Source organism: Pan paniscus, chromosome 1, assembly GCF_029289425.2.
Source record: "Pan paniscus chromosome 1, NHGRI_mPanPan1-v2.0_pri, whole genome shotgun sequence".
NCBI lineage: Eukaryota > Metazoa > Chordata > Mammalia > Primates > Hominidae > Pan > Pan paniscus.
This window is the reverse complement of record NC_073249.2, coordinates 96,186,853-96,211,845: the sequence shown is the minus strand read 5'-3', so window position 1 is coordinate 96,211,845 and position 24,993 is coordinate 96,186,853. Positions and strand designations below refer to the sequence as shown.

Genomic DNA, 24,993 nt, shown 5'->3' with positions numbered 1-24,993 from the left:
AGTACACAGGCATCGCATGAAGTGTGGGTAGCCATATAAACTGGTACAACTTTTTTAGGAGGCAAATTGGTAATATTCACAAAAATTAAAAATGAAAGCTGGTCTCGGTGGCTCACCCCTGTAATCCCAGCACTTTGGGAGGCCGAGGCGGGCAGATCATCTGAAGTCAGGAGTTCGAGACCAGCCCGGCCAACATGGCGAAACCTCGTCTCTACTAAAAATACAAAAATTAGCCAGGTGTGGTGGCACAAGCCTGTAGTCCCAGCTACTCAGGGAGGCTGAGCCAGGAAAATCGCCTGAACATGGGAGGCAGAGGTTGCAGTGACCTGAGATCATGCCACTGCACTCCAGCCTGGGTGAAAGAGCAAGATCCTTTCTCAAAAAAAATTAAAAATGAACATGCCACTTAACCTAATATTTCTACTGCCAAACATTTACCTTATGTTGTTATTTTTCCACCAGTATGTAGGTATACAAACAGATATTTGCAAGAAGGAAGAAATGGACATAAGAAAAATTTCCATCAATAAAGGATTGGGCTGGGCATAGTGGCTCATGCCTGTAATCCCAACACTTTGGGAGGCCAGGGCAGGAGGATCACTTAAGCCTAGGAGTTCAAGACCAGCATGGGCAATATAATGAGGCCCTGCCTCTACAAAAACATTTAAAAATTAGGCCTCAGTTTCCATATATGTGAAGTGAGGAATGCGGACTGTTTTCTCTTGGCCTCCTTCCAGCTGTGATGGTCTGTGAATCTCCTGGAAGCCAGCTCTGGGTCCAGTCCTGTCTTGGGGAAATTAGACCAGAAAAGCACAGAGCATACACAAGAACCCAACAGCATCATCGGATACAAGCCCATACTCCCACTGGCACACAGTATCTTTGCTTACCTAATTACATGCACGCACACATACAGAGGCCCTGTCTCTACAAAAAAATTTAAAAATTAGCCGGACATGGTGGCACATGCCTGTAGTCCCAGCTACTCAGAAGGCTGAGGTGGAAGGATCACTTGAGCGTGGGAGGTAGAGGCTGCAGTGAACTGTAATCACGCCATTGCACTCTAGCCTGGGCAACAAAGTGAGACTCTGTCTCAAAAAAAAAAAAAGAGGTATCAGTTGTAAGCTGGTAAGAACGATACAGTGGAGAAGGAAAATTTGAGGACACAAGAAAGAGAGGAGTAATTTCTTTTTTTTTTTTTTTTTTAATTGATCATTCTTGGGTGTTTCTCACAGAGGGGGATTTGGCAGGGTCATAGGACAATAGTGGAGGGAAGGTCAGCAGATAAACAAGTGAACAAAGGTCTCTGGTTTTCCTAGGCAGAGGACCCTGCGGCCTTCTGCAGTGTTTGTGTCCCTGGGTACTTGAGATTAGGGAGTGGTGATGACTCTTAACGAGCATGCTGCCTTCAAGCATCTGTTTAACAAAGCACATCTTGCACCGCCCTTAATCCATTTAACCCTGAGTGGACACAGCACATGTTTCAGAGAGCACAGGGTTGGGGGTAAGGTCACAGATCAACAGGATCCCAAGGCAGAAGAATTTTTCTTAGTACAGAACAAAATGAAAAGTCTCCCATGTCTACCTCTTTCCACACAGACACGGCAACCATCCGATTTCTCAATCTTTTCCCCACCTTTTCCTGCTTTCTATTCCACAAAACCACCATTGTCATCGTGGCCCGTTCTCAATGAGCTGTTGGGCACACCTCCCAGGCGGGGTGGTGGCCGGGCAGAGGGGCTCCTCACTTCCCAGTAGGGGCGGCCGGGCAGAGGCGCCCCTCACCTCCCGGACGGGGCGGCTGGCCGGGCGGGGGACTGACCCCCCCACCTCCCTCCCGGACGGGGACACTGGCCGGGCAGAGGGGCTGAGAGGAGTAATTTCAAGAGGAAAGTCTTTTTTCTTTGAGACGGAGTCTCGCTCTGTCGGTCACCCAGGCTGGAGTGCAGTGGGTGAGAGGGGATGGGATCCAGGGCACCAGTGAAGGGTTGGCCTTAGGGGCAGTGACGTATCATTTGCATAACAGAAGACTGCTGATTTCGGGGAGGGAGCACGTACAAGTTTCCTGATTGCTCCTATTTTCTTTTCCTTTTTTTTTTTTTCCTTTGAGACAGAGTCTCCCTCTGTTGCCCAGGCTGGAGTGCAGTGGTGCAATCTCAGCTCCCTGCAACCTCTGCCTCCCGGGTTCAAGCAATTTTCCTGCTTCAGCCTCCCAAGTAGTTGGGATTACAGGCGCACACAACCATGCCCAGCTAATTTTTTAAATATATTTTTAGTAGAGATGGGGTTTCACTATGTTGGCCAGGCTGGTCTCGAAGTCCTGAACTTCTCAGTGAGTAAACTTCTCAGGAAAAGGGAGAACGTGGAAAGATGTACTGAGCTTTGAGGAGAGAAGACAAATTGTGAAATAATTATCTGAAAGAAATGGTAAATGAATCAACCAGGGAAACACAGAACCGCCAGGCATTGCCAAGGGTCCCTTTTGGGGTCTGTGGTTATAGATTTAAAGTGAGACAAGTCAACAAAGCTGTGCATTTTTCTCCAGCCAGATTCAGCTATCCAAGTGCAGGTGCAGAACAGTGGATTTAACTGGCAAGTTACTATAGGTGAAATGGTGGATTAACTGGGTTGAGAACAGAGAGAGACAGAATCAACGGGGTTAAGGCAGTGATTACAATGAGAAGCCTTAGAACCTGAGGTGAGGAGGAAGGGCAATGAGGACCCGAGGGATGTTGATGGAAGATGCAAAAGTGAGAGGGTCAAGAGACTGAAGGTACCTGAAGAGTCAGGGAAGTGCTGAAGTGGAGAAGCTAGAGAGGGGAACAGAACTGGAATGACAGGAGGAGGTCAGCAGATAAAGGGAAACTTGAAATCAAGATTTTGGAAGTTGTGCGTTATTTTGTTAATGACACAGTCTAAAGCATGAACAGAGGAGTGGGATGCTGAGATGTAAGAAGACAAATCTTTTTGGAAATGAGGAGTTGAGAAAATTGAAAGGCCCAGATGTTGGATGAATTGTCTGTGCGGATGCTGAAGCCACTGAGAATAACAACAGAAGCAGTGATGAGAAGAAAACAGCGAGCCAGGAGCTGAAGAGCTGTAAGGAGCGCAATAAGAAGAATGGCAGGTGGCAGATGATCTTCCAAGGCGCTGGGAAGTCTTAGAAAGAAGAAGAAACTAAAATCTAGAGATAATGAAAAGCAGAGAGGTCACTTCCTCCATTTCCAGGCCTAGAGGAAGTTGAATTTAGGAAAAAAAAAAAACCACAATCACTGCTTGACAAGGATATAAGGAATGCTGTCCCTTCAGGAGAGAACCTGAAGTTTCCAGTAAAAAAGATGAAAGGAAACGTCTGGCTGGGCACAGTGGCTCATGACTGTAATCCCAACACTTTGGAAGGCCAATGCAGGAGGATCACTTGAGGCCTAGAGTTTGAGACCAGCTTGGGAAACACAGAGAGACCACATCTCTACAAGTAACTTAAAAATTAGGCCAGGCGCGGTGGCTCACACCTGTAATTCCAGCACTTTGAGAGGCCGAGGCGGGCGGATCACCTGAGATCAGGAGTTCGAAACCAGCCAGGCCAACATAGTGAAACCCCGTCTCTACTAAAAATACAAAAATTATCCAGGCATGGTGGCGGTTGCCTGTAATCCCAGCTACTCATGAGGCTGAGGTAAGAGAACCACTTGAACCCAGGAGGCAGAGGTTGCAGTGAGCCAAGATCGCACCATTGCACTCCAGCCTCGGTGACAGAATGAGACTCTGTCACAAAAAAAGAAAAAATTAGCCAGGCAGTGTGGCATGCGCCTGTGGTCCCAGCTACTTGTGAGGCTGGGGCAGGAGGATTGCCTGAGCCCGGAAGGTCAAGGATGCAGTGAGCTGTGATCACACAGTGGCCTGGGCAACAGAGTGAGAAACCCTGTCTCAAAAAAAAGTCTGAGAAGTTGGAAGTTGTAGGGGATTTTGCAGATGAAAGACCATGAGTTTCAGAGACTCATTGTGTTCAAGGAGTCCATATTCACACACTTCAACGTGCCTGTGGATTTTCAGAAAGGATGTAAAACAAACTGTCAACAGCCAGAATGACCAGGCCTCTTCGAGGCCAGAGTCGATGAAATTTAAGACCTGACTCCAGCCTGTGAGTGCAAGAGAAGGAATGACTCTTACACCCTAGTAAGGGGATGCCCATAGCGGGTAGGGAGTCTTCACAGATGCACCCACAGACCCCCTACACTGAGGTCTATGACTCCATGAATTTGGCTGTGTTTTCATTTTTGATAAGCCCCTTTCCACTGCTAGGCCTCAGTTTCCATATATGTGAAGTGAGGAATGCGGACTGTGTTTTCTCTTGGCCTCCTTCCAGCTCTGACAGTCTGTGAATCTCCTGGAAGCCAGCTCTGGGTCCAGTCCTGTCTTGGGGAAATTAGACCAGAAAGGCACAGAGCATACACAAGAACCCAACAGCATCTTCTGACACAAGACCATACTCCCACTGGCACATAGTATTTTGCTTACCTAATTATATGCGTGGACACACAAACACACACACGTACACACCAGGCAAGAAAACCCACAACCGGGTCAGGCGCAGTGGCTTGCGCCTGTAACCGCAGCACTTTGGGAGGCCGAGGCAGGTGGATCACCTGAGGTCAGGAGTTCGAGACCAGCCTGGCCAACCTGGTGAAACCCTGTCTCTACTAAAAATACAGAAATAGGCTCGGCGCGGTGGCACACACCTGTAATCCCAGTTACTCAGGAGGCTGAGGCAGGAGAATCACTTGAACCCCAGAGATGGAGGTTGCAGTGAGCCAAGATCACACCACTGCACTCCAGCCTGGGCAACAGAGTGAGACTTTGTTTCGAAAAAACAAAAGAAAACCTGCAACCATTGACACATGCAGCCACCCACACCCTTTCTTGTGGTCACCTCACCGTACTCGGCACCATCACGTCCTAAACACAGTGTCCCATAATCACCGTCTCACAAAATCTCAGTCCCAGACTTCTGCCTACCTTGAGCAGATGGGGCAACTGCTGGGTAACCAGCTCTTTGAACTCGTTGACGCTAAGGCTATCCTTCCGGCCCTCCTGCCTTGCAAAGGTGAAGAAGGTGGTGACCACGGTCTCAATGGACTCCTCTAGCTCTGTCAGTGGTTCTGCTGCCATTAGGACCCTAAGGCCAAAGCTGATGTCCTCAAGGGGCTAGCTGACCTTTGTCAGGGCTGACCTGTGGAAGAGAGAAGGAGCAGAGAGGGAGAGTCAGGGAGCCCCAAGATGCAGGAATGGTTCAGAAGGTCCCTGCCTTGGTGTTATCACATCAGTCTCAGCCTGGAGGGGGCATATGGGGAAAGAGGGAGAGGACAGGGGTTGAGCTTGGGGCAGCAGACCAGGCAACAGCATCTCAGTTTTGGTGGGGGCAGGAGATTCAGCTCCAGAAACCCCCTCTTCTGTAGGTCTCACAATCCGGGGTCCTTTTTAAATGTCTGTGGCTTAGGGACCCCTCTGTGGTGATCCCTCGATCTGGAGACCCCTCTACTTGAGAGGAGGTCTTCAGTTGAGGGTCCTTCTTGGAGTCCGTCAAGTCTGGTGGCCCCTCTGTGGCGTGTCTGTCTCAAGAATCCCTTCTTGTCTCACCCAGCCTCACAGGTCATAAGATTGTTTGTCTCCAAAGCTTGTTTATGTTGGGCCCTGGTCTCCGGCCACTCGCATCCGCCCACACACACTCTAACCGCTCCTCCCAGCAGAGAAGCACAGGGTCTGGCAAATGTCCCCTGTGGTCAGAGCTGGCTCCGTCTGAACAGACCCATTTTCTCTGCCCCGCTCCACCCTTACCTCTCCTCAGCGGCAGCAGGGCAGAGTGCTGAACCCAGGACCCCACAGATCCTCCCCGCTCCTGTCTCCCGGTGACAAGCGTCCTGGAACGGGGCGTCTCTGACTCCCTGCTCCAGGACGGGTTTAGTACAGGCACTCACAACCCCCTGGGGTGCGGCGGGTGGGGCTGGAAGAGGCATTCTCTTTTCTGTCCACCCCGTCACGCACTCCTGCACGCACTGTTGCTCGATCATCCAAAGCTCCTTCCTGAATTCCTGTCTGAGCTGGCTCTGGGGGAGGGACCTGGGAGCCCAGGAAGAAAAAATGATCTCCAGCCTCCCTCCAGGGTCAGCCAAGAGACTCACCCGGCAAGGAGATGGGGTAGAGTGAGCTAGAGCCTCAGGGCTGAGGTTTATAAGCAGCGGGGAAGGAGGAGAGAGCTGCTTCCAAGCCCGGAGGTGTCAAATTTCCGTGGTCGATTCTGAAGACCAGAGACAGCCCAATCAGGCGGCTTGCCCTGAGCCCTCAGGCCTGGACCCGGGCTCCCTGCCAGCCACACGAGCGCCCCCACTTGGTCAGGGAGAGGAGCTGCCTGGACAGATCTCGTTCGGCAGGGGTCCCAGGGTCCTAGTCCTCTCAATACTGGGGCCTGCTGCCACCATACCCATGTCTAATCAGGAGTGTGTATGCTGAGGGGGGAAGAGGGAGGCAACCAATCGAGGGAGCTCAACACTGAGAGGCCCAATCTGAGACACACACAGAGGCCCCTTGGAATGAGATCCCACAAAGGATGCTACAGACCAAGATCCCTCAGAGAACCCCAGGCTGAGGCCCCACACACAGAGGGGGATCCAGGTTGAGACCCCCAGAGAAGAGTCCTGGATTGAAATCCCTCTGGGTTCTCAGACGCCCAAGACTAAGTTTCTCACTGAGGGTCCTCTCAGTGAGGCCCCATGGAGGAGCCACAGACTAAGACCCCCTCAGCAGAATTCCCCCCTTACCCGGCTCAACTAGCACAGCCAGCCACAGGTACTGCAAGGCCCAGCTTGGGGTAAGACATCCAGTGTCCCTCCCAGGACCTCCTTCCCACCTCTTTCCCCTGCACCATCCACTGCTGCCTGGAGAGAAAGGAACGGGGCAAGCAAGGCTGGGAAAGAGACAAGGGCCGCCTGTTCCAGCCCAGGAGACAGAGGGCGCCTCTGTCTGCTCCTGGCCCCTTGCCCCACAGGGTGTTCGTCTGTGAAGGGGTGGAGTCGGTGGGGGGGTCAGCGGGGGAGGGACTGTTGAAGACAGGTCTCCACACACAGCTCCAGCAGCCACATTTGCAGCCTTGGCCATCTGTCCAGAACTTGCTCCCACCTCAGGCCCAGGCCAACCGTGAGTACCCTGCCCCACTGGGCTAGTCCCTGGCCTGCCAGCTTCAGGGAGAGGGGTCTTCAGAAGGGCTCCAAGAGGCTGGGGACCATAGCACTGTGGAGCACTGAGGATCTGGGAGGAGTCAGTCAGGGTGAGGGCAGTTTGGGATTTGGGGGAGACAGGGTTTGGAAGGTGGTGATGAGAGACAAATGAACTGAAGGTCGGAGAGAGAGCTGGCAGCTCAGCAAAGGAGGAAGCCAGTGGGGAACCCACCATGAGCTTCCTGACCGCCTGGCCCTCCCACAGGGAGCCCTCAAGTCCCTGCCAAGGCCCCCTCTGTCTCCCAGGTGTTGGGAAGGGCCCCAGCCCTCCCCTGCCTCGCCTCCTGTGGGGTAAGAAGAGAGCAGATACAACAGCTGTTTCTGCCCCCACCTCTCCTGCCAGCCTTAGTCTCTGCCACCCCTACCCTGCCTTGCCAAGAGCTCAGGTCCCGGGGGAGTCTGGGGGTGGCAGGGCGAAGCTCCCATGATATGGGGAAGCAGAGATGTAGGGTGCTGTGCCCCTTCCCAACTCGACCTCCACAGGACCTCCCCTTTCTCCTCCTCCCATTTTTGGCCCAGACCTCTTGACTCCTCTTTCCCCCCACTCTTACCTCTTTGTTTTCCCATCTCCCCTGCCCCCAAGTCCTCTCAGAACTGCCACCACGTAAAATCCCAGGCTGCTTTAGGGCTCCAGGTGACCTCCAGCTGCCCCTCTGGCATGCAGCAGGTAATCAAGCTACCAGCATCCCTCCCTCAAGCACCCCTTATCCCCTCATCAGCCACGGCTTGGGTTCCATCTCCCCCATGTCTCCGTGACAACTGCTTCTCAGGTCCGGAGTTTGGATGACACTCACAAGGGCCCCATTGAAGAACTGGGATGTCATTCGATCAGGGGCCATTGTCCAGCCCCCTAGGCCTGGGGAAGGATGGGGACATCTGATCCGAGACACCTGAGCTGCCCCCCCTGGGGTTGTGGAAGGCCAGACTGTCCCAGGGCCAAGGGAAAGAGGCCCCCCGGCTTGGCAGTCTTCTCTCTCAACAGACCACTCCTTTCTCCTTTCTTCTCCTACTCTCTCCCAGCCCCTTGAACTCAAAGGACCGCATGCTTTCAGCCCTTTATCTCCCCCAACACACAGCAGCCCCATTCCCCTTGCTCCCACTATCCCCGAATCAACCAGGAGTGAGCAGTTGCAGGGACAACGCCTGCAGGCCTCCTCTCCCACTCCCCGGGAACTCTGGCTCCAAGGAAAAGGCTCAGACATTCCTCTCTCCCCTTCTGCCACCCACCAGATGGAAGGGATAATTTTGCAGAGGCAATGGGAGCATATCCCAAAGAAGCCAAAATGACATGTTCAGGAGAGAACAGAGTTGAAGGACCAAAAGGGGCCCCCAGCTGCTGACAGGAAACTCAGAGTCAGTGAGACCTCCCTCCCCCAGAAGGCTTAGGCCACCCACTGGGGCTGCCATCCCCTCTACCAGGCTGACCGAGGGTACCAGACTGACTCCTTGCTAGGGGTGGGCAGCAGAAGGAAGGCTGTAGTGGACACCCCAGCCCACCACCCTCAACAGCAGAGCTTGGCTATGCTAGACAGGCAAGGTCCAGGGTAAAAATAGAGCCAGAGGAAGCATGGCCTAGTCCTGTGACCACCCCTGCCTGCCCCACCCTCCTCAATCCCTGCCTGGGCAGCCACTGCAGACATCTACCACAGGCCTCTGGAGCCAGCCCAGCTCCAACTGCTCTCTCTCCATGCCCCAACCCTGATTCCCTCTGGCTGGGGTACAGACTGAGGGACACAGAGAACAGGCCTGCACTTAGGTCTCTTGGGGTTTCCCTCACATTGTAAAATCTCAGGGAAAGATCAATTGCAGTAGGGCTCTAATCCCACAGCTATTTGAGCTGTCAGCCAGGGCCAGTCCTGAGGGTTCCCCTCACCTAGACCCCAGGTACTCCGGGCCTGGTCCTCAGCTCACTTCCATGATGGGGGTGGGTAGGTGCACTGCTGCAATGGGCTCTGAGCTGGAGACGGCGATGGAGACCCTCATCAACGTGTTCCACGCCCACTCGGGCAAAGAGGGGGACAAGTACAAGCTGAGCAAGAAGGAGCTGAAAGAGCTGCTGCAGACGGAGCTCTCTGGCTTCCTGGATGTGAGCATAGAGTGGTGGAGTGGGAGTGGAGTGGGTGAAGGTTGGGGGAATGGGGTGGACACCCCCTTGCTATCTCCCCACCCCACCTCCAGCTCAGCCTAGCCTCTTTCTTTCCTTTCCCAGGCTTCTCTCCTGGGTTTTTCCAGGCTCCCCTACTCCTCCTGGGTCAAGTCAAAATGCCCTGGTTTATTGATCACCTGTTAAGTGTTAGGCCCTGTGTATATTCATCAATAATAAGACTCACAGACTTAGAAGGGAAAGATTGACACTTAAAAGTAAACCATGAACTCCAGGAAATACACAGAGCCTTAACAGATGTACCAGAAAGGATTATGAGAGATTATTAACCTGATTGAAGTCAGATGGCTTTCCTGAAGAGGTGGCACTTGAACCATGGATTTCCATTGGAAGATTATCTGGGTAAATGCAGACATTTTAGGAGGAGGTAACTGAATGAACAAAAGCATGGGAGAAAGAAGAATGTGGAGCATGTCAGTAGTTTCATTCAACTGGCATGAAGGATGTAGAAAACTAGGCTGCTAAGGCTAACCAGGGCCCCAAAGTAAAGAAGCCTCAGGATACGGTAGAAAGTGCACCGGTTTTGAGGTTTTATTGGACTGGGTTCAAATTCCAGCCCTGCTACTTTCTAGCTGTGGGACTTTGGGCATATTTATTTAACCACCGATTACCAATTTGTTTCTTCTCTAGAATGGAAATAATGAAACATACCTCACATTATTTGTATTAGAATTAAATTAGACAGTGCTTGTAAAGCTCCTAGTGTAGTGCTTGCTTTATTATAGGCACTGAACATACGGTAACTGGTGTCATTATTATTCATTCTGCCAGGTGAAAGAGCTTATGCTGTAGGCAACAGAAGCCCTCAAGAGTTTTGAGGAGGCCTAGAAGAGTCCCATAATTCAATGCAGTTCCTCTCGCTCATCTTTGCCTCCTGCTCCTCAACCACCCCCTTGCCTCTGACTCAGTGCTGTACCCTTCCCTATACACCTCCCTCTTCCTCTCCTCCCACCACAGGCCCAGAAGGATGTGGATGCTGTGGACAAGGTGATGAAGGAGCTAGACGAGAATGGAGACGGGGAGGTGGACTTCCAGGAGTATGTGGTGCTTGTGGCTGCTCTCACAGTGGCCTGTAACAATTTCTTCTGGGAGAACAGTTGAGCAGACAGCCACATTGGGCAGCGCCCTTCCTCTCCACCCTCCCAGACCTGCCTCTTCCCCCTGCTTCCACCTCACCCCACTTATCCCTCTCCATAACCCCACCCCCGCCCACCCCACCCCCACACACCAAGGGCGCAAGAGTAGCGGTCCAAGCCTGCAACTCATCTTTCATTAAAGGCTTCTCTCTCACCAGCCATCCGATGTCTGTCTCCTCTGGGATCTGGAAGTGGGTGGAGACGTGAAGACTGTTCACTCTCAACTCCCCTTATTTGGGGAAGTGTCTTATTTAGAAAGAGGTCAAGGTGCATTACATCTTCCTACTTGAGGAATGCTCAAGGTCCAGAAATGTGGGGGTTCAAGGTTCCAGTTGGAAGTCGAGGAAACATCAGCTTCTCAGCTATAAAACCAGAGGAAGAAATAATCTTTTTTTTTTTTTTTTGGAGACACAGTCTGGTTCTGTCACCCAGGCTGGAGGGCAGTGGCACGATCTCGGCTCACTGCAACCTCCGCCTCCCAGGTTCAAGCGATTCTCCTGCCTCAGCCTCCCGAGCAGCTGGGACTACAGGCGCCTGCCACCACGCCCGGCTAATTTTTTGTATTTTTAGTACAGACGGGGTTTCACCATGTTGGCCAGGACGGTCTCGATCTCCTGACCTCGTGATCCCCCCGCCTCGGCCTCCCAAAGTGCTGAGATTACAGGCATGAGCCACCGCGCTAGGCCGAAAGAATCTTCTTTCAATCAACGAACATTTACTTAAGTGGTACTATGTGTAAACACTGTAGGAACTGAGGCTCCAGCATTAAGCAAAATAACCACGATCCTTACCCTCACATGGGTAAGGATGCTGGGCCATTACTTACACACAGACACACACAAACACATACACACACGCACACGCCCAAGTGCCAGGAAGGAAAATGAAAGGGTCTTGACGTGCCAGTGGAGCAGAGGAAGGGTTGCAGATGTGTCATTCTCTCATTCCTCAAACATATGTACACTGTATTGTGCACATAGTCATTAGAAAAATCCCTTATTGAGGCCGGGCACAGTGGCTCACGACTATAGTCCCAGCACTTTGGGAGACAGAGGCGGGCAGATCACTTGAGGTCAGGAGTTGGAGACCAGCCTGGTGAAACCCCATCTCTACTAAAAATACAAAAACTAGCGGGGCATGGTGGTACGTGCCTGTAATTCCAGCTACTCAGGAGGCTGAGGCAGGAGAATCGCTTGAACCTGGGAGGCGGAGGTTGCAGTGAGCCGAGATGGTACCACTGCACTCCAGTCTGGGTGACACAGCGAGACTCCATCTGCAAAAAGAAAAAAAAAAGAAAGAGAGAAAAATCCCTTATTGAGCAGGAAACATAGCTTATGCCCATAATCCTAGGAGTCGGGAGGCTGAGGTGAGAGGATCACCTGAGCCCAGGAGGTCAAGGCTGCAGTGATCCGTGATTCATTGCGCCACTGACTCCAGCCTGGACAACAGAGCCAGACCCCGTCTCAAAATAACAACAACAAATCAGAGAGAGAAAAGAGAAATCCCTATGTAGGTCTGCAACAAAATAAACACGGATGGCAGGTGTGGAGGGAGGACATGGAAACGCAATCGAGGACGCAAAGGTGCCCCACCCCAAAAAGGAGTAAACAGTATCTAGGCCAAGTTGGGGAGGGGAGGAAGTGAGGAGGAAAACATGGACGGGCGGTGGTGTTGGCCGGTGCAGGATGGGAGAGGAATTTGCTCCTAATACTGGCCTCCTGGGCCTTGGCTGGAGCATTTACGGCACTTCACAACTCTCAGACTGGGCGAGTGGCCATGAGGGGAAAACCAGTGCAAATTCCCCAGGCCCAATTGTCCGGAAGAAGACGAGGCAAGTCCGCGTAAAGATTTTTAGACGGTGTACCTTGGCTAGGGAACGGAGGGGCGAGGGAATTCGGGACCCAAATCCCCTCTAAGGCCCACATTAATAACTACCCCAAGAGGTTGCAGCGCAACCACTACTGGAACGTGAAGTCCCCGGCACGCCCCAACAACAGGATCATTGGCCACGCCCCTAGGGGCGGGTCACTGCATGGAAAGCCCCGCCTTCGCCCTAAGGCTCCGCCTCTGATCTCTGCGCAGGCGTAGCTCAAATCTTTCCCGCCCTCTAGTCGTGCGCGGATCTGACGCCGGACGTAATTGCGTAGACGCCATTTTAGCCGGTCAGACAAGCACTGGACGTGGCGGCCATTTTGTTTTGGACACCGAGCAGGAGCTGGCGGCCGCTGCAGACGAAAGGCAGGAAAGGGCAGGCCGGGTGAGCAGACGGATCGGCCGACTAGACAGCCAACCAACAACAACGAACTGAGCTCGCATACTACCGCTTACGCATCTAACCAACCGCCCATCTAGCTAACCCGAGCCCCTCCACCGTCAACTCAGGTTCGGCCGGTCCCCGGCCCGCCTGCCGGAGCCGTGGTGGCAGCCCCGGGAGGAGCACTGGCGTCTATTTCCTTCGGTGAGTTTCGGTAGTGAGAAGGAACCGGGGGGGGTGCGGTCTTGAGGAGCGGAAGGGGCCGGCGGACGCGGAAAGGGGGTGGTGGCATGTGGACAGAGCTACGGTGTTGGAGCGTGGAGGCCCCGGGGAGGAGGCGGAGCCCCTGCGAAGGGGCGGGGGAGGGGCTGAACTGGAACCTGGTGGCGGGATTGATGGAGGTTGGGGTTTGATAGGATAAAAAGGAAACTTGGCGGGTAGAGCAGAAGTGGAAGTCTTGACAGGGCTTTGAGGATGGTAGGGAGATTAAGAAGTACAAGACTTTGAGGAATGTTGGAAATTAATGGCGGCTTTAGGGTTAAGTTTTGTGGAGGGCTCTTTGCGAGCTAATTCCCAGGTGAATTTAGAAAACCTTTCCTACTCCCCCAGATCGTCACTTTCTTGTTAAAGTCCCTACTTGATTCTGGAGTTGAAAGCCACCTTTGAAACTAGGCATGCATATATATATATATATGTACATATATATATACATATATATTTTTTTGAGGGGGGGGAGGACGGAGTTTCGCTCTTGTTGCCCAGGCTGGAGTGCAATGGCACGATCTCAGCTCACTACAACTTCCGCCACCCGGGTTCAAGCGATTCTCCTGCCTCAGCCTCCGGAGTAGCTGGGATTACAGCCATGTGCCACCACGCCCGGCTAATTTTGTATTTTTAGTAGAGACATTTCTCCATGATGGTCAAGCTGGTCTCGAACTCCCAACCTCAGGTGATCCGCCCGCCTCGGCTTCCCAAAGTGCTGGGAAAACAGGCGTGAGCCACCGCGCCCAGCCCTGCCTGTATTTTCACTGTAGATCAGGGGTTCTCAACTTTAGCTGCACATTAGAAGCACCTAGGTAGCTTTCCCCCGACCCCACAATTGGTTCATTTCCAAACCTCATTACCAAAGATTGTGGTTTAATTGATCTAGGCCCAGATGTCTGTATTTTCTATTTTTTTAATTAATTTATATTTTTATAGAAACGGGGTCTTACCGTGTTGCCCAGGCTGGTCTCGAGCTCCAGGGCTCAAGCATTCCTCCCGCCTTGGCCTCCCAAAGTGCTGAGATTACAGGCGTGAACCACCGCGCCCGGCCTGTCCGGCCCTATGTTTTAAAAGCTCCTTGGATAAGTCATATGTAGTCAAGGTTGAAAATGACTGCTCTAGAGTAAAAGCCAAACTCGGCCCGGTGCAGTGGCTCACGCCTGTAATCCCAGCACTTTGGGAGGCCCAGGTGAGTGGATCAGGTGAGGTCAGGAGTTCAAGACCACCCTGGCCAACGTGGAGAAACCCCGTCTCTACTAAAAATAAAAAAAAATTAGCCGGGCATGGTGGCACGTGCCTGTAGTCCCAGCTACTCAGGAGGCTGAGGCAGGAGAATGGCTTGAACGGGGAGGCAGAGGTTGCAGTGAACTGAGATCGCGCCTCTGCACTCCAGCCTGGGCGACAGAGCCAGACTCTGTCTCAAAAAAAAAAAAAAAACCAGACTCCATACTTTGATTGCTAGATTGGCTTCTGCCGTTTTTGAGAAATTCCCGGGTATTTTGTGGGCCTTGAAGTTTGTTTGTTTGGGGTTGTTTGTTTGTTTTAAAGAGATGGGGTCTCAGGCCAGAGTGCAGTGGCATGATCACGGCTCTTTGCAGCCTCCAACCCCTGGGCTCTAGCGATTCTCCCACCTCAGCTCCCCTGAGTAGCTAGGACAACAGGTGCTGGCCACCATGCACCGCTAATTTTTTTTTTTTTTCTTAGTAGAGACTAGGTCTCGCTTTGTTACCCAGGCTGGTCTCTAACTCCTGGCTTCAAACCATCCTGTGCCCTTACCCTCCCAAAGTGTTAGGGTTACAGGCGGTGAACCACCATACCCAGCCACCTTGAAGTTATAATAATCTGAGGTAATTGCCATAGAAACTTAAGAACTTTTGCTGGGCATTGGGTCCCAGTGATCCCAACACTGGGAGGCCAAGGTGGGAAAATCCTTTGAGGCCAGGAGATTATGGCTGCAGTGGCCACTGCATTCCAGCCTGAGTGACAGAGCGACACCCTGTCTCAAAAAAAAAAAAAAATTTAAGCACTTGAAATGTGCCCTCGTGTGCTCTTTAGTCATCAGTGATAAGGCCTTTTTATTTATTGTTGGCTTGGGCCTTGCCACTTATAGAAATGATGTCACTATTGTGATTTGCTCATTTTACGTATTGTCCTTTGTAGATTCTCGGGATTTGAAGATGGCTGCACAGTCAGCGCCGAAAGTTGTGCTAAAAAGCACCACCAAGATGTCTCTAAATGAGCGGTGAGGCAGCCAACAGCAACTTCAACTCCTTCCTAAGAAAACATTACTTAACTTGGCCCTGGGGTCCAATGCACAAAGCCAATTTTAAGCTAAATACCAACAGAAGGCTACAGACCTCTGTTCTTAGTTGCATCTCATGTGGTACACAAAACAAATTGGGCGGTTGTTTCAAAACCCCTTATCAGTAGACTTTTATGTTAAGCTGTCTGAAGTATTTATTTGGTGGGATGTATTTTAAAAGACTCCTAACACTCTTCCTTTTCACATTTTTTTACGTTGATACTGGGGTCGTGCAGCACGGTAGCATGGTACCCTGGCTACAGTAGGCTTGCTGCCCAGTCCAAGGCCAGCAGTGTTGTGTCTGGCCTGTAAGAGGCAGGTAGCAAGCCATGAATATGTCCAAAGGCCCTTGAATGTCATTCTTGGGCCTTGTAAGAGGCACTCGCTTTGCTCCATTTCACTTTCTTTCCATTCTGCTTTTAGTTTGGTTTTGTTTTGGATTCTTCTACAGTTAAGTGTTCTTCTCTTCCATTCCATTACACTTCCTTGACAGAAATAATGAGTTTCTTCATAGGCTCATAAATGATCAAACTGATGTAACTTTGAAAAGTAACTACTTGGAGTCAGAAAAAGTGATGATTCGAGACTAAGAAAAGTAAAGATATTCAAAGACAGTTTCTATCTCTGACAACTTTGTTCATTAAGAGTGCCTTTGGTTAGGCGCGGTGGCTCATGCCTGTAATCCCAGCACTTTGGGAGGCTGAGGCGGGCGGATCACGAGGTCAGGAGTTTGAGATCAGCCTGCCCAACATGGTGAAACCCTGTCTCTACTAAAAATAGAAAAATTAGCTGGGCATGGTGGCGTGTGCCTGTAATCCCAGCTACTCGGGAGGCTGAGGTGGGAGAATCACTTGAACCCGTGAGGCGAAGGTTGCAGTGAGCCAAGATCCCGCCACTGCACTCCAGCCAGGACAACAGAGGACAGAGTGAGGCTCCGTTTCAAAAAAAAGAATGCCTTTGATAGTGATTTCATTAAGTTGACTTTCGACCACTGAAATTTACTTAATGTCTATTTTTGCCTCTTCTGAGGCATATGTGCTTCTCTCCTTATCTCTTTGGCTATGATAAGCTAATTATTTATGTTTGCATAATATTTATGTTTGCATGTTAGTGACATATATTTTAAAATGTGATACACTCCTGTAATTTATGAGAGTGTGTTCATTGCTGTGAGCTTTGAAGGTGCTCTAATCCTTCCTCATATTTGGCCTTAGAATGCGCCTTGGATCCCCCAAGGTTTAGGCTTTCTTCATTTGTCTTTGAAACTATATCTTCTGTCTCTTGTCATATCTGCTTATTGCGTGTTTTTCATACCTTCCACCTCTCTAAAAGCCGTTACCTGAGCCCTCGTTATCACTTTTGGTTGAATGTGCTGCACTTAGATGCATTTCTAAGTTTCTGATTCTTGCAAGTTTGTGGAAACAGAGGAGTCTTTAACCCACATCAGCCTTGATCTAAGTGTACCACTTTACTTAAAAGTTCGTGGGATCTGGAGCTCCTGGTCTAGCAAGCCATGAAAATGCCAATAAATGTTTGTAATAAAGCTTTTATTTAAACATCCATTTTGTTCGACCTTGAAGCTTTACTAATATGCTGAAGAACAAACAGCCGACGCCAGTGAATATTCGGGCTTCGATGCAGCAACAACAGCAGCTAGCCAGTGCCAGAAACAGAAGACTGGCCCAGCAGATGGAGAATAGACCCTCTGTCCAGGCAGCATTAAAACTTAAGCAGGTGAGAGAATGGGTCTTAATGCTCCAGAAGCAGCTGGTGATCTCTGTGAGGGAGTCCACTGAGGCTGTCAGGACGTGATGGATGATTGCAAAGTGGCTCAGGGCAAAAAGCTGAAACTTCTCTGGAAGAAAGAGAAGTTCAGAGAATTCCAATTTTGGCAGGTACCAATAAGTAACTTTTTACTGTCTTTCTCTTTTAGGGAGTTTGCCATCTATGTGGCCTGTTTCTGTTACCAATGAGTATTAATCTTTTGTTTTCTGATCCTTAACCCTTAACATAGATTAATGGCTTATTCCACAAAGAAACTTTATTTCAGCTTTAGATAATCTCACAGCATCCTTTACTCTCTGTTAAATGATTTACCCAACAGGGAAATAATTTTATTCTTTTTCCCATAGTGCAGGGAGTTTGCATGGCCTTAGTCAAAGGTTTTCTTTTTTTTTTTTTTTTTTTTTAGACGGAGTCTTGCTCTGTCGCCCAGGCTGGAGTGCAGTGGCACGATCTCAGCTCACTGCAAGCTCCGCCTCCCGGGTCGATACCATTCTCCTGCCTCAGCCTCCCGAACAGCTGGGACTAAAGGTGCCCGCCACCACACCCAGCTAATTTTTTTGTATATTTAATAGAGACAGGGTTTCATCATACTAGCCAGGATGGTCTCGATCTCCTGACCTCGTGATCCGCCCGCCTCGGCCTTCCAAAGTGCTGGGATTACAGGCTTGAGCCACCGCGCCCGGCAGTCAAAGGTTTTCAATGCTAAAATATACAGAGTAGAGTGACTCTCATTTCCACAGCACCTAAAGTTTTACCAGTAAAGTGGAGCAAGAGTACTGAGTAATTTGAGTTAGGGGTTCTCTTTTTCAAATTTACAGTGAGAGATAATCCTTTTCAGACCTGAAATAAAACCTGCTCTTTATTATTCATAGAATTTATATGCAAGTCCGGACAGTGGCTGTGGAAGGATATGTCCGAGCTGTGGCTGGGCGTCTGGAGGGCAGTGCCATGCAACTGTAAGGGCTTTGGTAGCATTGCATGGCTATGCATAAATTCAGCAGTTAAATATAACACCCTTACACCCCCACCCTGAACCATTGGGCTCACTGACCAAAAATAAACAAGGGTGTCTGCTTCGGCTACCTTAAGCCTTGGAGTGACTGGATTCCTCCCTGACTCAGGAAAGCAGCAAAAGGCACCATTTTCCAAGAGTAAATGGAAATTGCTGAAGATGAATCTCTGACAGATCATTCCAAAGGACCTTTCAACAAGAAGCTTTAAGTATAGGCTCTGCAGGAAGTAGTCCCTATCCAGAGTAGTACTATTAAATAGAATTTTTTTATGTTTTTGGTTTGGTTTGGTTTGGTTTGTTTTGAGATGGAGTCTCGCTCTGTCACCCAGGCTGTAGTGCAGTGGCGCAATCTCAACTCACTGCAGCCTCCGCCTCCCGGGTTCAAGCGATTCTCCTGTCTCAGCTACAGGCGCCCGCCACCACACCCAGCTAATTTTTGTATTTTTAGTAGAGACGGAGTTTTGTCATGTTGGCCAGACTGGTCTTGAACTCCTGACCTCAAGTGATCTGCCTGCCTCAGTATCCCAAAGTGTTCAGATTACAGGCATGAGCTACCGTGCCCAGCCAGAACTTTCTACAATGATGGAAATGTTCTGTATTTGCTCTCCGGTACAGTAGCCACTAGTCACATGTGGCTATTGAAAACTTTAAATGTGACTAGTGCAATTAAGGAGCTTAATTTTTTTTAATTTAATTTTAGGCCAGGCCTGTAATCCCAGCACTCTGGGAGGCCAAGGCAGGCGGATCACTTGAGGTCAGGAGTTTGAGACTAGCCTGGCCAATGTGGCAAAACCCCATCTCTACTAAAAAAAAAAAAAAAAAGCCGGGCATGGTGGCGCGTACCTATAATCCCAGCTACTCGAGAGGCTGAGGAGAATCTCTTGAACCCAGGAAGTGGAGGTTGCAGTGAGTGGAGTTGGCACCACTGCATTCCAGCTTGGGTGACAGTGAGACTCCGTCTCAAGAAAATAAGTAAAATTTGCTTTTAATTTAGGCTGGGTATGGTGGCTCACACTTGTAATCCCAGCACTTTGGGAGGCCTGGGCAGGTGGATCACCTGAGGTCAGGAGTTCAAGACCAGCCTGGCCAACATGACAAGACCCCGTCTCTACCAAAAATAAGCCAGGCGTGATGACAGCTCCTGTAATCCCAGCTACTCGGGAGGCTGAGGCAGGAGAATTGCTTGAACCTGGGAGACGAAGGTTGCAGTGAGCCAAGATCGTGTCACTGCACTCCAGCCTGGGCAACAGAGCGAGACTGTATCTCAAAATAAAAATAATTGAAATAGCCACATGTAGCTATAGAGGCTGCCTTACACAGCATACCTCTAGAAGGGAAACTAAGTGGTATAGTTGACATCCTTAACTTTCCTGTTAATATTAAAGGTCGGTATTGGTGGCACTTAAGGATTGGAATGGGTAAAGAACTTCCCAGCACTGTACAGTTCTTTTAAAGCACAAAGCTTGGGAGAATTAATATATGCAGGATAACTGAATGCAAGAGACTTGTGGAATGCAGTTCTAACCTCATAATTGTGTGTTAATCAGGGGAGTAACAGGACAGGCCCTTACGGTTGGTTACACCTACTTATGCTAGATGCATAATGTTTGGAGCCTTCCCCACTGATGAGAAGCAATTTATGATCTTGTGCTAGAAAGTTAATAATGCTTCACAGCATCTTTTTGAGAGGTTGATTAGAAAACACACATACACGTTGGTAGTCACTCGTGGGTGAAGCCTGAAGGGGCTATAGAATTTATTTTCTTTCAGATTGACTGATGGCTTTATGGACAGCCAGGCTTGCTAGGAGCTTGGTTGTGTTCAGGGCTATTGCTGTCCCTTTTTCCTTTGAAGGAATTTAATTCTCTGAGATGTAGTCTTAATGGTTTTCTTTTGAGAACAGATTCTTAAAAATACCCTATCTCTGTAGTGTGTCCTTGTTCTTATATATGGCCCTGAGTTTTGTGATCACCTGAATAATTCTAACATACGTTTGGCTGGCTGACTGTGGAGATACATTTGAGTTACATGTTTATTTTTAATTTAAGGTCATCATATTGTTTTAAAGGAGCTGTTTGCAAGTGCAGGCATGGAATTAGGGATTTTTAAGAAATGTAAGGAAAGGAGATTTGACTTTCTTGTGTTTATTTACATCTTAAGGTAAAAAGTGGACCGTCTGGAAATAGATTCTCAGAGGAAAAATGGAGCACACGGGCCTTTTTGAGAAATCAATCTTGTTCTTAAGTCACAAGAACTCAAGTGAACTTGTAATTTAAGTTTTGCCCAGAGTGTGATGAACTTCCTATGGTGTTTGAGTAAGCCTTTGAAGACAGTGGTAGTCCATGGGCAGGTATGAATCAAGTCATATAATTGTCAACCTGTAGTTCAAAAGCAGTACAATCCAGGATTGAACTATAGAATGTTCTTACGAAAACTTAAGTTTCAACTGGCAGTGTATGACTTCTGTAGCCAAACTAGTGAGGTAATTTGTGGAGATGCCCATTTCATGGGACCACACTTGAGCTTCTTGGAGTTTCTGCTCTGGATCAAAATTCTGCTGCTTGTATAACATGTTCTGAGGCAAAGGCTTGCTTCTGGTTTGGGATCCTTTTGACACCCACAACAGGTTTATCTCCCGTCACACCAGCATCTCACTTGCTTCTTTTTCTCTGCACTTTGAGTTGCCAAATCCTGTTGGATTGCTTTTTTGATCTCAATCCCCTAACACCTTTTCTTCCAGAAGAGCTTAAAGCAGCGCCTGGGTAAGAGTAACATCCAGGCACGGTTAGGCCGACCCATAGGGGCCCTGGCCAGGGGAGCAGTCGGAGGACGAGGCCTACCCATAATCCAGAGAGGCTTGCCCAGAGGAGGACTACGTGGGGGACGTGCCACCAGAACCCTACTTAGGGGCGGGATGTCGCTCCGAGGTCAGTGCTGTGTACCCTGATAATTGTCGGGGCCTACTCCCTTCCCTTTTCTCTTGGGCTGCTTATGGACACGTTTGTTTAACATCTTTAAGCCTGAATTTGTATTAATATAATAACTTCTGAAATCACATATTTTTAATAGTGCTGCATGTCTTTTATCAATACCATTCCTTTTCTGATAATGTGCAATGGTGAGAGGCTATGACCTGCGTAACAACAGGTAATTCATGTCATCTCCATTCCATTTTAAAACACCCTGCTGCTGCTTGAATCAAAGCACATTCAAGTTCTAGAAACAAGTCAAACATAAGAAATTTATAGGTCTTTTGGCCTATATCTCTTTTGTTCCTGGTGCTAGTAAAACACTGATACAGCTGGAAAAAGAGGACAAGTTGACCCACAGCACTTACCTATATATGTTCATTTGGGGCACTCTTACTCTGTTCCCTGTATAGTTCTTGTTCCCTAGAAGAATCTGTTGAGATCAGGAACCATAGCATTTATTTTTAAATTTACCATAATGCTAGGCATCTATCTGATTATTCAGTAGATATTTATTAAATGTATGTACTTACTAATTGAATTAACTCCCAACTTCCAAAAATGGATTTGTGGTCAGACTTGTTGAATTGATTGAATAAAGAGTAGCTTAATCTGTTCACAGTATGCAGCTTGCCCCAGCCAACCTAAAAACTAACTGAATTACCCTCATTTAACCCTCACCGCCTTCCTTTGGTTAGAATCTACTTTGTGTCTCTTGGATTTACCTGCATATACATTGTATGCCTCCTCTCTAAGGTCAAAACCTGCTCCGAGGTGGACGAGCCGTAGCTCCCCGAATGGGCTTAAGAAGAGGTGGTGTTCGAGGTCGTGGAGGTCCTGGGAGAGGGGGCCTAGGGCGTGGAGCTATGGGTCGTGGCGGAATCGGTGGTAGAGGTTAGTCAGCTACCAACTTCAGAGAGTAGCTCCCCCTTACTTTCCTCCCTTAAAAACTCAGAGCCACCTTTCTGCACAGCTTCAAGTCATAGGCAGGCTTCTTTGTTTGTCTTGTTTTGTTATTTGAAACTGGCTTATTTTTCAAATTACCATGCTGGTAGTGCAAAAGTCTCGTGATTTTTCCAAGAATCAATCAAGTGCATATTATAGAGCCAGATTATATGCCATCTTCCTCCAAGCTCTTGCAAATTTAAATTGTACAATTGAAAATACCCCCCAAAATGGTCAGTTTAGGGTTTTGCCTTTCTCTGCCCCTGTCCCACCACCATCACCACCACATACCACCCTGTAGCTCCAAATCCTGGTTTGAGTCACATGAGAATATAGAAGAGAGAGAGAGAGATACAAAGATGAAGTAGAGTTAAGAGGGTGGTGAGACTTGGAGCTGGGCATTGGCTCTGAAACCAAATAAATTCAATGTCACATTTGGTGCCTGTGGAGAACCAGAGATGACTTTTTTTGCTCAAGGTAGAGAGCAAGATGGAATTATTATCAGTTAACTAACTGGCTCTTATTGATAATCTTGCCTTTGAAATTTATTGATGTTTGTCTTGTGACCTCATGACCCAGATTGGGAAAGAGTTTAATGATGTTGCTGCTGTTAATACTAAATCTCATGGGAGCCTTCTGGTTTAGAGCTTAGTGGAAAACTCCCAACACCTGTCCAGAAAAAAAAAACTATTGAAGCCCCTGTGTATATTTGCTTTGGTTCTCTTAAAAGGTGTCTTGGGTCTTCCATAACTTATGACCTTGAAGTTGCCAAGGAATAATAACTGTTAGGAAAGAAAAGTTGATAACCAAGGGCTTGTTTTCTTCTCTCCCATTATATGATACTTATTGAGTGAAGTGCAAGCTAGTTTGGGTTTCAGGATGAAATAACATGTTTCCAAATTATCTTGACTTGGATTCTGAGAGACATCACGAGGGTGGGAGAGACTAAAATAGCTTTTCAAAAAGCTGAGTTTGTTTTGTTAACTGAATTCAAACTGCTTCTCAGATAACCACAATTGTCAGTTGTCATAAGGTAACTAGAATTAAAGGTAGAAATAGCTAGGACAACTCAAAATATTTTTTCAAATCTCCCCTACATTGTTCCTGTGTCAGAAAAACTCAGTCTCCTGACACATGAGGTCAGCTAGCTCATTAGACTTGATAAGTTTAAGGACAGATGAGATGACTTTCCAGAAGGGTCTCCAATAAACTTAATTTGAAAACTGTCTTCACACCCCTGATTCTCTGTGCTCTTGTTACCACCTCCCTATCTTACTAAATGGGGTTATCTATCATGTATTTTAATTATGAACTTAGTGAATCTCAAATGTTAGGTAATTTTATCTTAGGATTGATTAAGGTTTTTTAAAATTATAGTTGCCAGTTAATTATTTTCCTTTATTGATAGAATGAAATTTGTTAAAATAGCATTTAGAGATGATCATGTGATAGAGGATTCATTATGTGTGCTTTCCATGTGTTGCTTTCTACCCAGTGTGTTTCCTTTTTTTCCAGATTTCTCCTCTTTGCCCTGCCCTTCAGCTTTTCTCAGCTAGGCCCCACTGCTCTAAGGGGCATTTACTACAGCACCTATTAAACTTACTTGTAACTGTCTCTTTTTTTTTTTTTTCCCCTTTGGGCCAGGTCGGGGTATGATAGGTCGGGGAAGAGGGGGCTTTGGAGGCCGAGGCCGAGGCCGTGGACGAGGGAGAGGTGCCCTTGCTCGCCCTGTATTGACCAAGGAGCAGCTGGACAACCAATTGGATGCATATATGTCGAAAACAAAAGGACACCTGGATGCTGAGTTGGATGCCTACATGGCGCAGACAGATCCTGAAACCAATGATTGAAGCCTGCCCACCCTCCCATGAGAGACTCTTGTTAGTCAGCACATCTGTAAATAACCTTGAGATAACAGATGAGAAGAAATCTGATTGATGCTGGATGGACCTATCACAATAGGCTGTGGACTTACTTGCCACCAGCTTGTGCATTTAGTGTGTTCCTTTTACTTTTTGATACTGTGTTGTATGAAACCCTTTTGTCCTTTGATTTGGTTTTTTGTTTTTGTTTTTTTAAGGGGGAGGGGGGGTTTCCCCTCCTTTGCCCAGACTTCTCTTTGAACACAAATGCATTAGCCTTGTGGCTAGAACACCCTCTTCCTACCTCTGTCTCCCCTCACTTGTCATATGCTCTGACATGCTAACATTTCTTTTGTTCATCCCTGTTGCCTCCACAGAAACATCCCAGAAAAACCGGTCAGTGTTCCTTCCTCCCTGATCCTTAGGTTTCTGAAATAGGGTTCTGTTACATCCTCTTCGATAGCCTGTTTAAAATGTTTAGAAGGTCTGGAGCTCAAAAATGCATTCTTCCACATTGATAATTTAGTAAACTGAGAACATTGACATCACTACAGGGCAGCATAAGAGGTTGCTTACATGTGGTAGCAGCTCTGGTTTGATTCAAGTTGCTACCATGTACATTGACACCACATATACCATAACCAGTGTGCTGGGTTGAATTGAACTTTCTACCCTTGTATTAGATTTACAGACTTTCCTTCTGGGTTTGTATCATGACCAGAGGGGTACTATAGGGTTGGTTTATACTGCAATATAGAGGATCAGAAGCCATTTGATTTGGTAGGTGTGTCAGAAGGGAGAATGATGGCAGACGAACTGCTGGAAGAGGTCAGAAGATACCCATGCTAAAATGCAATTATATCCTCATGTTTATCCCAAACTAATCTTGGACTTTTCCACTCATTAGCTTTGTTTTGCCCTTGTTTCCCTTGAAGGTTTAATTAAGTTCAACCATATTCTGTCAACTGTTCAGTTTCAGTGGAATCTTGTATTTCTGGTTCATTATAACAAATTGTTCGCTTAAATCCA

The 24,993-nt window shown here is 48.4% G+C and overlaps 3 protein-coding genes across 16 annotated transcripts in view; 2 read left to right on the top strand and 1 right to left on the bottom strand.

Moving 5' to 3' along the window:
* Positions 1–13,056, bottom strand: part of S100A13 (S100 calcium binding protein A13) — a 16,395-nt gene extending 3,339 nt beyond the window's left edge. Inside the window, exons 1-5 of one of the 10 annotated variants that reach the window (XM_063605255.1) lie at positions 12,507–12,632; positions 11,723–11,844; positions 10,727–10,933; positions 9,706–9,806; positions 5,017–5,230 (exon numbers count right to left, since the gene is read on the bottom strand). In XM_063605255.1, coding sequence (XP_063461325.1) covers positions 5,017–5,169 — 153 coding nt within the window. In that variant the 5' untranslated portion in view covers positions 5,170–5,230; positions 9,706–9,806; positions 10,727–10,933; positions 11,723–11,844; positions 12,507–12,632. Of the gene's footprint in view, positions 1–5,016; positions 5,231–5,390; positions 5,413–5,637; positions 5,725–5,835; positions 6,315–6,815; positions 6,977–9,705; positions 9,807–10,726; positions 10,934–11,722 lie in introns of those variants that run through there. The other 9 variants (XM_055113651.2, XM_063605252.1, XM_057302522.1 and 6 more) reach the window with 9 other exon arrangements.
* On the top strand, positions 7,049–10,730 carry S100A1 (S100 calcium binding protein A1). Of its 2 annotated transcripts, none has more exons than XM_003817159.3 (3): positions 7,049–7,191; positions 9,204–9,357; positions 10,393–10,730. In XM_003817159.3, the coding sequence occupies exons 2-3, from the start codon at positions 9,217–9,219 to the stop codon at positions 10,534–10,536; spliced, it is 285 nt and encodes a 94-aa protein (XP_003817207.1). In that variant the 5' UTR covers positions 7,049–7,191; positions 9,204–9,216; the 3' UTR covers positions 10,537–10,730. The 2 variants fall into 2 exon arrangements, with proteins under 2 accessions (XP_003817207.1, XP_034791952.1); XM_034936061.3 differs by lacking the exon at positions 7,049–7,191 and adding an exon at positions 7,920–7,938.
* Positions 12,888–24,993, top strand: CHTOP (chromatin target of PRMT1). 4 transcript variants are annotated; one of them, XM_008970343.5, is made up of 6 exons: positions 12,888–13,029; positions 15,250–15,331; positions 16,972–17,125; positions 20,932–21,115; positions 21,914–22,051; positions 23,747–24,993. In XM_008970343.5, exons 2-6 carry the CDS (start codon positions 15,267–15,269, stop codon positions 23,950–23,952), a joined length of 747 nt encoding a protein of 248 aa, XP_008968591.1. In that variant the 5' UTR covers positions 12,888–13,029; positions 15,250–15,266; the 3' UTR covers positions 23,953–24,993. The 4 variants fall into 4 exon arrangements, with proteins under 4 accessions (XP_008968591.1, XP_003817201.1, XP_008968593.1 ...); XM_003817153.5 differs by having other exon boundaries at positions 20,929–21,115; XM_008970345.4 differs by lacking the exon at positions 21,914–22,051.